At 50.7% G+C, this 13242-nt stretch overlaps 1 protein-coding gene across 3 annotated transcripts in view; it reads left to right on the top strand.

The window, feature by feature from the left end:
- The window catches only part of mmel1 (membrane metallo-endopeptidase-like 1), a 243318-nt gene that overhangs the window by 127125 nt on the left and 102951 nt on the right, over window positions 1–13242 (top strand). For 2 of the 3 annotated variants that reach the window (XM_072478005.1, XM_072478004.1), the window contains exons 13-14: window positions 9802–9930; window positions 13061–13159. In XM_072478005.1, the coding sequence (XP_072334106.1) occupies window positions 9802–9930; window positions 13061–13159 (228 nt within the window). The remainder of the gene's footprint in view (window positions 1–9801; window positions 9931–13060; window positions 13160–13242) is intronic. The other variant, XM_072478006.1, reaches the window with a different exon arrangement.

Genomic DNA, 13242 nt, shown 5'->3' with positions numbered 1-13242 from the left:
GCTGTGAAGCAATTGTGCTATCCGCAATGCTACTGTGCTGCCCTTAACATCACAGCCAATCACCAGTGAGAGCACACGCACTATGAAACAGGGAACACCACAGTTCTCGCTCATTCCAGCAGGAGATAGCTCAGAGCACAGAGCTCACATCATGCCACTCAGACATACACCATGTGCTAAGTGCCTCACTAAGATAGTGCTAGGGCTGGGTCCACAAGTTAGCTGGTAAAGTACGAACCACAGCCTGAAGTTAATAGTTATTATTGTACAGAATAATAAAACAGAGTTGTACCATCTACAACCGTGTTGGTTTGTTTGTGTATCGGAACACCCAACACAACACCTTCGAACCCCATTCCTACCAGTGACAATTTGTTCCTTGAGTTTTTAAAATGTATTATGCTGCAGTTAATGCTGTAAAACGGGAGCGTGGCCTCCTTTCCCCTCACTCAACTGCAGGAACCCGTTATGATGCACTATTCTCACCCAGCCTGAGCTGGAAGGTCGGGCAGCTGCATGTCAGGGGAAGTAAATAGCACTGGAGTTGCAATCTCATTGATTGTTGCTCTATGGAAGTTCTTACCCAGTATATTTATATATTTATCATTAACCCTTTGCACTGCATCTACCCCCAAAGTCTCTGTCTCCTCAACAAGATTGATATCCTCTTGTCCAGGCGGCCCCACACTGGTCGGGTTGCTTTAGCTTGCCTAGTACATCTTTGTCTGGTTCTTTCATCTCTTATAGATTTCATAGATAGGGTGTAGGTTATGACCTTGAGTAGGGTGCTCTTTCCAAGAGCCGGTGCAGACTCGATGGGCCGAATGGCCTCCTTCTGCACTGTAAATTCTATGATAATCTATGTTGTGTGTGTGTTGGTTGGTCCATCTACCTGTCCATCAGTGTGTGTGTGATTGCACCATGAGATGTTAATGTGGATATCATGACAGAAGGTTTGAATAGTCTGTGGCTATGTCTGACATAGCTGGACCGGACTCCAGCCACATAGGTGAGTTCCATATGCTGCGAGGCCGTGATGTCCTTGTAATTTCAGTTTCGAGCGAAGGTATTCCTCCAGCGATTCTCCGGGGCATTGACGACGAGTGGTGAGGAGATGCCGCGCGAACACTTCGTTCACTGGCCTCACATAGTGTCTTTTCAGAATCGCGACCCTGTCTGCGTACGTGGTCGCTTCCTCGATAAATACGGAGATTCGGTGGCTCACCCGGGCGTGGAGGAGACTCAGTTTATGAGCCTCTGTGATGGCGGGCGAAGAGGAGGCGGCGACGTAGGCCTCAAAACAGCGGAGCCGGTGCGAAAAGATTCCTTTGGCTTCAGCTGCCGGTGGGTCGCGTTCCAGGTTTGAGGGAGGCTTCAATTCACATGAGACGGAGAGTTGAAGTGAACAGTGGTTTTAATCAGCTAGATCTGTGCCTGCCTGTGACTGCTCCGTACTGAGTGCTGCCTACAGGCTGAATTTCTACATACCTCCCCCGAGGGGGCGGAGCCACAGGCGGAGCCCACAAGGGCGTCAACATAATACAATACAATGTAATGCAATACAATGGTGAATGGTAGCAGTAATACATTCACCACAAATGCCCGCCAAACATGTGGAGTGTCATTCCTGCAAGGAAGCCATTTTAAATCAGTTTGATTGAGCAAACACCTCATTGCAAAACAACTAAAAGAAAAAAAGTCAAGATCAGATACCACTGAAGAAATTGAAGGTATTCAAGAGCGCAGACATTATAGTCAGCAAACGTCAAATTAGACACTGGAGCAGAAGTTTCAATTCCGTCAGACACAGAAAAGTGGCTAAAACCAGACAAACACCAGTGATCAACCATAAACCTCCATTGGTCCAGGAGGCATTCAGCTGATAGTCAATTTGATTGCTAAATTCCAGCACAGTGGAGGAAACTTTGTATGTGATTCACAATCAAGAACATTCATTCAAAAGTAAAAAAGCTTGCACAGATCTACAACTCGTCTTTAAAGAGATGAATTATAAAGCCTTGGGGGAACTAGACAAGCCTTCCCTGGAACAAGAGATGAAAGAACCAGACAAAGATTTCATAGATTTCATAGATAGTCCGGTCCAGCTATGTCAGACAGCGCCTGCTTGAAAAGGGCGCCCTCGACCTAGAAGAGGCGGTAAAACTATCCACCTCCTTAGTAGTAGCTTTCCAGAGCCTCAATGCTTTCCCCTCCGACCACGCGACCCCCTCGTGGACACCGGACCAGAGGGTGTCCCAGGCCTGTGCCGCGCGGCTGCCCGCACAACCCGGGGCGCTGCCCTGCTATTTCTGCGGCCAGAACCCGCACCTCAGGCAGCGCTGCCCGGCTCGGAACGCGACCTGTAGCGACTACGGCAAGAAAGGGCACTTTGCCAAAGTCTGCCTGGCCAGATCCAAAGCTCCTAAATCACAGGCCTGGCTCACTACTCACAGGCCCGCAGACCCCGCAGCGTGGCTGCGTGCCTGCCGGTACCGCCCCTTCTGACGCGTCATCTGCCCCGTGCTACCCGTGGGGACCGCCATCTTTAACCCTACCTGACACGTGCGACTCATGGGGGCCGCCATCTTGGCTGCCATCTTCAACCCAGCCCGCTATGTGCGACTCATGGGGGCCGCCATCTTGGCTGCCATCTTCAACCCAGCCCGCTATGTGCGACTCATGGGGGCTGCCATCTTGGCCGCCATCTTCAACGCTGCCCGACACGTGCAACCGACGGGGGCCCTCATCTTGGGACCACTCCGCTACCTCCGACCACGCCGGCTACCCGCAGCTCGCGCTGTCATCCTCGACCAGTCACGGCCCAAGCACCTCAGGAACTCGATGATGACTGTACAGGTCAATGGGCATGAAACACCCTGTCTGTTTGATTCTGGGAGCACGGAGAGCTTCATACACCCAGACACGTTAAGGCGCTGTTCTCTCCAGATTTCCCCGCATCCCAAACAATCTCCCTTGCTTCCGGATCACATTCAGTGCAGATCCGGGGGTACTGTGCCGCGAACCTGCCGATACAGGGCGCCGAGTGCGCCGATTTTAAACTCTATGTCCTCCCCCATCTCTGCGCTCCTCTCCTGTTAGGACTGGACTTCCAGTGCAACCTCAGGAATCTGACCCTGAAGTTCAGCGGGCCCCTACCCCCTCTCACCATATGTAGCCTCGCGACCCTTAAGGACACCCCTCCCTCGCTCTTCGTGAACCTCACCGCCGACTGTAAACCCGTCGCCACCAGGAGCAGGCGGTACAGTATCCAGGACAGGACTTTTATCAAGTCAGAGGTCCAGCGGCTCCAGAGGGAGGGGATCATCGAGGCCAGTAATAGCCCCTGGAGAGCCCAAGTGGTGTCGTCAGGACCGGGGTAAAGAACCGGATGGTTGTAGACTACAGCCAGACCATAAATCGGTACATGCAACTCGATGCGTACCCCCTTTACCGGATAGCGGACATGATGAATCAGATTGCACACTACCAGGTTTTCTCCACGGTAGATCTGAAGTCCGCATACCACCAGCTCCCAATCCACTCAGAACACCGCAACTACACGGCCTTTGAGGCAGACGGCCGCCTCTTCCACTTCCTCAGGGTTCCCTTCGGCGTCACCAATGGGGTTTCGGTCTTCCAAAGAACGATGGACCGAATGGTGGACCAGTACGGGCTGCGGGCCATGTTTCCGTACGTGGATAACGTCACAATCTGCGGCCATGAACAGCAGGACCACACGCAAACCTTCAGAAGTTCCTCCAAACCGCCCAAGCCCTCAATCTCACCTACAACAAGGATAAATGCGTTTTCCGCACAACCCGACTGGCCATCCTCGGCTATGTCGTGGAAAACGGAGTCCTAGGGCCCGACCGCATGCGCCCCCTCCTGCAACTCCCCCTCCCCCACTGCCCGAAGGCCCTGAAAAGACGCCTCGGGTTCTTTTCATACTATGCCCAGTGGGTCCCCAACTATGCGGGCAAAGCCACTTATTAAAACCACCGTCTACCCCCTGAAGACTGAGGCCGCCTGGCCTTCAGCCGCATCAAGGCAGACGTTACCAAGGCCGCTTTGCATGCGGTGGACGAGTCCATCCCCTTCCAGGTGGAGAGCGACGCGCCAGATGTCGTTCTGGCCGCTACCCTTAACCAGGCAGGCAGGCCGTGGCCTTTTTTTCCCGTACCCCAACGCCTCCGAGATTCGGCACTCCTCGGTTGAAAAAGAAGCTAAAGCCATTGTGGAAACTGTGCGGCATTGGAGGCACTACCTGGCTGCACCCTCGTCACCGACCAATGATCGGTAGCCTTTATGTTCAACAACACACAGCGGGGCAAGATCAAGAATGATAAAATCTTGAGGTGGAGAATCGAACTCTCCACCTATAATTATGATATTGTGTATCGTCCGTGGAAACTCAACGAGCCCTCAGATGCCCTAACCCGCGGCACATTCGCCAGCGCGCAAGATGACCGGCTCCGGGCCATCCACAATGACCCCTGTCACTCGGGGGTCACCCGGCTTCTCCAATTCATCAAGGCCTGCAACTTGCCCTACTCCACCAAGGAGGTCAGGGCCATGACCAGGGACTGCCAAGTCTGCGCGGAGTAATGGACCGAATGGTTGACCAGTACGGGCTGCGGGCCACGTTCCCGTACTTAGACAATGTCACCATCTGCGGCCATGACCAGCATGACCATGACGAATAGCTCCGGCACTTTCTCCACACCGCAAAGCTCCTGAACTTCACTTACAATAAGGAAAAATGCGTTTTCCGCACAACCCGCCTAGCCATCCTCGGCTACATCGTGGAACACGGCGTCCTAGGGCCCCCGCCTGGAACTCCCCCTCCCCCATTGCCCCAAGGCCCTGAAGAGATGCCTGGGGCTCTTCTCTTACTACGCCCAGTGGTTCCCTAAATATGCGGACAAGGCCCGTCCACTTATCAAATCCACCAGTTTTCCCCTGACGGCTGAGGCCCGACTGGCCTTCAATCGCATCAAGGCAGATATTGCCAAAGCCGCGACGCTGTGGACTAGTCCATCCCATTCCAGGTGCTGAGCGGTGCGTCGGACTTTGCTCTGGCCGCTACACTCAACCAGGCGGGCATGCCCGTGGCTTTCTTCTCCCATACCCTCCATGCCTCCGAAATTCGACACTCCTCCATCGAAAAGGAAGCCCAAGCCATTGTAGAAGCTGTGCGACATTGGAGGCCGGCAGGCGATTCACTCTCCTCACTGACCAACGGTCGGTTGCCTTCATGTTCAATAACACACAGCAGGACAAAATCAAGAATGACAAGATTCTGAGGTGGAGGATCGAGCTCTCCACCTACAACTACAATATCTTGTATCGACCTGGGAAGCTCAATGAGCCTCCAGATGCCCTATCCCGCGGTACCTGTGCCAGCGCACAAGTAGACCGACTCCGGGCCCTCCACAATGACTTCTGTCACCCGGGGGTCACCCGTTTTTTTCACTTCATCAAGGCTCGCAACCTGCCTTACTCCATCGAGGCGGTCAGGACCGTGACCAGGGATTGCCAGGTCTGCGCGGAGTGCAAGCCGCACTTCTTTCGGCCAGACAGAGCACACCTGGTAAAGACCTCCCGTCGCTTTGAGCACCTCAGCATCGATTTCAAAGGGCCCTCCCCTCCATGGATCGTAACGTGCACTTCCTCAACATTGTTGACGAGTACTCAAGATTCCCCTTTGCCATCCCATGCCCTGACATGACCTCTGCCACCGCCATCAAGGCCTTGCACAGTCTTTTCACCTTGTTCGGGTTCCCCACCTACATCCATAGTGATCGGGGATCCTCCTTCATGAGCGACGAGTTGCATCAGTTCCTACTTAGCAAGGGCATCGCCTCCAGCAGGACGACCAGCTACAACCCCAGGGAAACGGACAGGTGGAGAGGGAGAACGCGACGGTCTGGAAGGCCGTCCTCCTGGCCCTATGGTCTGGAAGTCTCCCAGTCCCCCACTGGCGGGAGGTCCTCTCCGATGCGCTCCACTCCATCCGGTCGCTCCTGTGTACAGCCACCAACGAGACTCCTCACGAGCGTATGTTTGCCTTCCCCAGGAAGTCCACCTCCGGAGTCTCGCTCCCGTCCTGGCTGGTAGTCCCAGGGCCTGTCCTCCTCCGGAAGCTTGCGAGGAGCCAAGAATCAGACCCCCTCGTCGAGAAGGTCATGCTCCTCCATGCCAATCCACAATATGCCTACGTGGCACATCAGGACGGGCGACAGAACACAGTCTCCCTGCGGGATTTGGCACCTGCAGGTTCCCCAGTGACCATCACCACCACCCCCGACCCTACACCGTCTTCCCCCACCTCTACCCACCTACCTCAAGAACTGACACCCGCAGCCTCACCGGTGACCATCACCACCGCAGCCAACCCCCCCCCCCCCCCCCCCCCCCCTCCACTGTCTCAACAACTGGGTGAAGAATAGGACAACACACTCCCAGACGCGCAGGTCTCGACATCGGTGCCCACACCACAGCCGGGACTGAGGCGATCACGGCGGAAGATCAGGGCCCCCGACAGACTTGACCTGTAAGACCACTTCACCCCCGCTGGACTCTTTTTTTTTTTTAACAGGGGGTGAATGTGGTAAACCACTGTATTGCATTGTATTGTGTTGTTACATGCCTTGTCCCGGCTGGCTCCACCTGTGGCTCCTCCCCTCGGGCTCATGTATAAAGGTGGCTAGTCTCCACCTCCGATCCAGTTCAGGATCAGAGGCCAGGAGGCTTGCTGTTTAGTGTGTTAAAGCCTCAGTTACGTTCATCACTCGTCATGTGTTTATCGATGGCATATCACTACCCTGATAATTAAAATTGCAATCAGATAAAAGAATGCTATGCCTCAAGTCTTATTATCTTGCTGCACACTGTACCTTGAATAAGCAACATTGAACCAACAGGGCTATTAGTCGAGGGTTTGGCGGTTTGGACGGTGTTTGGGGGGATGAGAGGTAGTCGGGGGTTAATCAGGGAGTTGGGAGGGTAGTTGGGGGTAGTTAGAGGAAGGGGAGGTTATCAGATGAGATAATCAGAGGTGGGGAGGATGGTCAGGTGGGTTTAGTAGTATAGTTTATATTTTAATTCTTGGACGTTGCTGGCTAGGCCAGCATTTATTGCCCATCCCTGTTTGCTCTCGAGAAGGTAGTGGTGAGTCACATTGCTGTTGGAGAGGGAGTCCCAGCATTTTGACCCAACAACAGGAAAGGAACGGCGATATATTTCCAAGGCAGGGAGGTTTGTGAATTGGAGGGGAACTTGCAGCTGGTGGTGTTTCCATGCAACCCTTGTTCTTCTAGGTGGTAGACAACATGTGTTTGCGAGGCGCCGTTGAAGCAGCCTTGATGAATCCCTTCCATCCATCTTGTATGGTGTTGTACTGCTGCCACTGTGTGGAGGTGAAGAATGGGGTGCTGATCAAGTGGGCTGCTTTGTCCTGGATGGTATTAAACTTCTTGAATGTTGTTGGAGCTGCACTCATCCAAGCAAATGGACAGTATTCGTTCACATTCCTGACTTGTGCATTGTAGATGGTGGACAGTGGGAGTCAAGAGATGAGTTACTCACTGCAGAATTCCCAGTATCTGACCTGCGCTTGTCGCTTCAGCATTTATATGGCTAGTCCAGTCAGTTTCTGGTCAATGGTAATCCCCAGGGGTAGATGGTGGATGATTCAGCAATGGTAATGCCATTGAATGTCGAGGGCAGATGGTTAGAATCTCTCTTGTTGATTATGGCCATTGTTTGGCACTTGTGAGATGCACTTATCAGCCCAAGACTGATCATTGTCCAGGCCTTGTTGCAAACAGCCTGGACTGTTTCAGTCACAAATGAGCTGAGCATTGTGCAATCAGTGAACATCCCCACTTCCAATCTTATGATGGAGGGAAGGTCATTGAAGCAGCTGAAGATGGTTGCGCCTGGGACACTATCCTGAGGAACCTCTGAATGATGTCCTGGGATTGAGATGATTGACCTCTAACAACCACAATCTTCTTCCTCTGAGCTAGTGCATGACTCCAACTAATGGAGAGTTTCCCCCCTGATTCCCATTGACTCCAGTTTAGCTTGGGCTCCTTGATGCAACACTTAATCAAATGCTGCCTTTATGTCAAAGGTAGTCACTCTCACCTCACCTCTTGAATTCAGCTCTTTTGCTCATGTTTGAACGAAAGCTGTACCCACGAGTTGGAACTGGTTTTAATCTTTCTGAATTTTCCTGGGTAACTATTCTGCTAAGTAGGTTCAAACCGTCCAAAGCCTCTGACTTTAAATCAGAGTTTTAGAGGGTTCGAGACACAGGGTAATTGCCCATTGAAAGTTGAAACTTGCTGGGAAATTCTGTGCAATCCCAGGTTATCTCCGGCATTCCGCCCTCTGGAGAATGGAGGATCTGGGTCTCTAACTTTTATTGAACATTATACTAACTATTCACAGGGTAGACTCAACATAGAATTATTTTTCTCCCGGCTTTGTTATCCTTGATATTGCATCACTAATGATGTAGATTATACATTTAACATTAACCCTCTACCCTTCATTTCCGACCAGCCCTAACCTCTCTCACAATTTACAGGAAATCACTGGATGATGATTCCTGATCCATCTGAAACATATGGAATATATGGCATTGCCCATCTTTGTAGTTGATATCCTGTGGAATTTTGGTGCCAATAATTATCAGAATAATTCTTGGTGATATCAATAGCTGAATTTTTAAAGTGTGGTGTTTCTCTGTCCATTATTCTAATAGAAGTTTCATCCGTCTTACATAAACAGCTCAGTGACTCCACTAAAATACTGGTAAGAGGGACATTATCTGAAGCTCTCATTGACTGAGACCAATAACAACCATTCTTCGGCTATCATAAGTGCATATTTTGGTCTCAAGAGATTTGAAAACACTTAAATAATTAAACACCCCACTAATCCGAACCCTGTATGTTTCATTGGGTTGAATAATCAGCTTGTACGTTTTCTAGTGCATTTGTTAAGAAAGACCAGGATACCTTGAGAATCCAACTTCAAATAGGAACAAGAGATCTTTAACGTTCACCTGAGTGTAGGGCTCTTGCTTAACACTTAATATATAAAAAGGCATCTCCGACAAGGCAGATCTCTTTCAGTACTTCACTGAAGTCATAGAATCATGGAATCATAGAATTTTCAGTGCAAAAGGAGGCCATTCGGCCCATCGAGTCTGCATCGGCCCTTGGAAAGAGCACTCCACTTAAGCCCACACCTCCACCCTATCCCCGTAACCCCACCTAACCTTTTTGGACACTAAGGGCAATTTAGCCTGGCCAATCCACCTAACCTGCACATCTTTCGACTGTGAGAGGAAACCGGAGCACCCGGAGGAAACCCACGACACACGGGGAGAATGTGCAGACCCCGCACAGACAGTGATCCAAGCCGGGAATCGAACCTGGAACCATGGAGCAGTGAAGCAACAGTGCTAACCACTGTGCTACAGTGTCACCCAGTACCCTATGTAACCATCTTAAATACTTGTGCAATTCCAATTCCATTACCTACCTTACCAAAAGCAAGCACGCTACCAAATGAATCCTTTACATATACACAAATGACATTTGTTGTAATTCAGAGTTATAACTGATAGTGATCATAAATTGAGATAATTAAGTTGGGTAAGACCGATTGTTTTATCGTGATGGTAGAATCCTTTTAAACCACCTCATACTTTGTAATGGAGGGACCAATCTTTGTGAATATATATTTTACTCTCATAACTAACCTTATTAACCTTCATTACCACAGGAACTGTACGATAAAAGTGAGGAAAAAGCTCGTTGGCAAGAATGTGTCAGCTACACCAACAAGCAAATGGAAAGTGCAGTAGGAGCACTTTATGTAAGAGAGGCATTTGCCGGCGAGAGAAAGAGAATGGTACGGCGATGTCAAATCAATGTCCGTCAGTAACCTTTCTTTTTGGCAAGAATAACAATCCCGCCCAAGGTTTCACTCGTGAGCCTTTCTCGAGGACGATGCAAATTGTGTCAAACTTCTCAACTGTCCCATTTTAATTGGTATATATTCTGTCAGCACTGTCTGAGTGAGAATAACAGCAGTGGTCTGGGTGACTCCCAAATCAGTCATCAAATTGCTGCATGCAAGAACTTATAATGTAAAGCAATGTGCCAGCTGTTCATCCATCAGATGAATGTTCATCTTGCTCTGAAATGGTCAGAACTGTCAGACAGGGTATCAATTTGAAGACTCATCCAAAACATCACGGGCGTGATTCTCCGGTGTCCCAGCTGCACGTTTCTCAGTGGCACACCATTCACTGGCAGCGGGATTCTATAACCCTGCCGCTTGTCAATGGGACTTCCCATTGATGCCACCCCATTCCACCAGGAATTCTACAGGCAGGGGTGCGCTGTCAGGAGAAAAGCGAATCGCAACAGCCGGTGAATTTTGGCACACATTTATAACAATGCATCACACCCTCCATGCAGTATGGGAATGTAATTCAAGTTCACAAATTGCTCTGTGAATTGAAGCTTCTGTCCAAAGATGTGCAGGTTAGGTGGATTGGCCATGCTAAATTGCCTCTTAGTGTCCAAAGATGTGCAGGTTAGGTGGATTGGCCATGCTAAATTGCCTCTTAGTGTCCAAAGATGTGCAGGTTAGGTGGGGTTATGGGATTACGAGGATCGGGTGGGGGAGTGAGCCCAGGAAGGGTGCAAATGCAATGGGCTGAATGGCTTACTCCTGCACTGTAGCAATTCTGTGGATTCTGGCCCAGAGGTGTGACTGCTATCAACTGTACTGGCACAGAAAACCTGTTCCAGATGTCAGATTCTCACCCACTCCAGCCTCAGAACTTTAAAGATTGAACTGGCCATGTGGTGGTAACAAGGTAAATCTCCTGATACTTTCTTTCTTGGTATTAGAAAAGGAAAGAGAGGTTTACACTGACAGAGTGCCTTTCAGCCAATTAAGTACTTTTTGGAGTGTAATCACTGTTGAAATGTTGGGAAATGTTGCAGCCAATTTGCACACCAAGGTCCCACTAACAGCGGTGAAATAATGCCCTGATTGTCTGTTTCAGTCATGTTGGTTAAGGGATTAATATTGACCTGGACACTGGGAGAAATCCTCTGCTCTTCTTTCAGTTGTTCTGTGGGATATATTGGGCGGGATTCTCTGATCCTGAGGCTAAATGTTGACGCTGTTGTAAACGGCGTTGTGTTTTACGACGGCGTCAACAGGCCCCCAGGACCAGTGATTCTGAGCCCTACAGGAGGACAGCACGGCACTGGAGCGACCCACGCCGCTCCAACTCAATCTATAAGTTTGCGGATGATATGACTGTGGTGGGCCGCATCTCAAACAACGACGAATCAGACTACAGGAGGGAGATAAATCACTTGGTTGCATGGTGTACCGAAAACAACCTCTCTCTCAATGTTGGAAAGACCAAGGAACTGATCACAGATTTCAGGAAGCGCAGCACGACACACACTCCCGTCTGCATCAATGGCTCCGAAGTGGAGATGGTCGATAGCTTTAAGTTCCTGGGGGTCACCATCACCAACAGTCTGTCCTGGTCCACTCACGTTGATGCAACAGTCAAGAAAGCCCAACAATGTCTCTACTTCCTACGGAAGCTAAAGAAATTTGGCATGTCTGCATCGACTCTCTCAAACTTCTACAGATGTGCGATAGAAAACATTCTATCCAGCTGCATCACAGCTTGGTATGGCAACTGCTCGGCCCAAGATCACAAGAAACTGCAGAGTGTGGTGAACTCAGCCCAATGCATCAAACAAATTTGCCACCCTCACATTGATTCTGTCTACACCTCTTGCTGCCTCAGGAAGGCAGACAGCATTATCAGAGACCCCTCCCACCCAGGCATTGCCTTCTTCCAGACCCTTCCATCAGGCAGAAGGCACAGAAGTCTGAAGACCCGCACATCCAGACATAGGAACAGCTTCTTCCCCACAGCTACTAGACTCCTCAACGACTCCCCCTCGGACTGATCTGTTCCCTGTAAGAACACTATTCACGACGCCCTGTGATGCTCTTGCTCATGTATTTGCTTTGTTTGGCCCCGTGTTCCACACTGTAACCAATCACTGTTTTGTCGATGTACCATTTGTCAATGTTCCTTGTTGATTATTCTTGTGTCTACTATGTACGTACTGTGTACGTTCCCTTGGCCACAGTAAAATACTTTTCACTGTACTTCAATACATGTGACAATAAATCAAATCAAATCCAGCTGCCGATACCAGCGCTATATGGGCGTCGCGGGTCTGTGCATTCGCACTGCGACCGGCGTGATTGCGTGCGTGCGCAGTGGCTTCCTTCTCCGCGCCGGCCCCGACGCAACATGGCGTAGGGCTACAGGGGCCGGCACGGTGCAAAGGAGGCCCCCAGCAGTGAGGCCGGCCCCCTGATCGGTAGGCCATGATCGTGGGCCAGGCCACAGCGGAGTCGGGTCCCCCCGGAGTCGGACCATCCCCCCCCCACCAGGCTGCCCCCGAAAGGATGCATGGCGAGGTCCCGCCGGGTAAGACCATACTTGGACAGCATCGGCAGGACTCGGATTCTATTGTGGCCATTCGGTCCATCCCGGGCGGAGAATTGACGGGGGGGGGGGCGCGTAGAGCGACCCCCAACTGGCGTTGCACCGTCCGCGCCTGCGCTAATGGTGTCGATTCTCCGCTCACCAGAGAATCGGCGGACCGACATCGGGATGGCGTAGCGCAATTTGTACCCGGCCTGGCGATTCTCCGACCCGGCGTGGGCTGAGAGAATCCCACCCATCATGTCCACCTGAGAGAACAAGTGGGGCCTTAATTTAACATTTCATCCAAAGGAGGGCACCTCTGACAGTGCAACACTCCCTCATCATTGTCACTGCAGTGCCAGCATGAATTGTGCACCCGGGTCTCTGTAGAACCCACAACCCAATGACCGAGAGGTGGCAAGAGATTGTTGAAGAGATTGAGTTGTGAGTTTACTGTTAGTGTCTCTCATTGGACATTATTTTCCATTTTTCCAGGTAAGGGATTTAATTGAAAAAATTCGAGAAGTATTTATTGAAACATTGGATGAGCTGGAGTGGCTGGATGCAGCTTCCAAGCAGAAAGCACGGGAAAAGGTCAGTTTTTATTCATGATGCTGGCACATGGCTTTAACTTCCTATGATAGTTAAAGGTTATTGGCGGAATGGGGGTGGTAAAA

Source organism: Scyliorhinus torazame, chromosome 16 (assembly GCF_047496885.1).
Source record: "Scyliorhinus torazame isolate Kashiwa2021f chromosome 16, sScyTor2.1, whole genome shotgun sequence".
NCBI classification, from domain to species: domain Eukaryota; kingdom Metazoa; phylum Chordata; class Chondrichthyes; order Carcharhiniformes; family Scyliorhinidae; genus Scyliorhinus; species Scyliorhinus torazame.
Note: the sequence above shows the minus strand (reverse complement) of the source record. Positions and strands in the feature narration are given on the sequence as shown.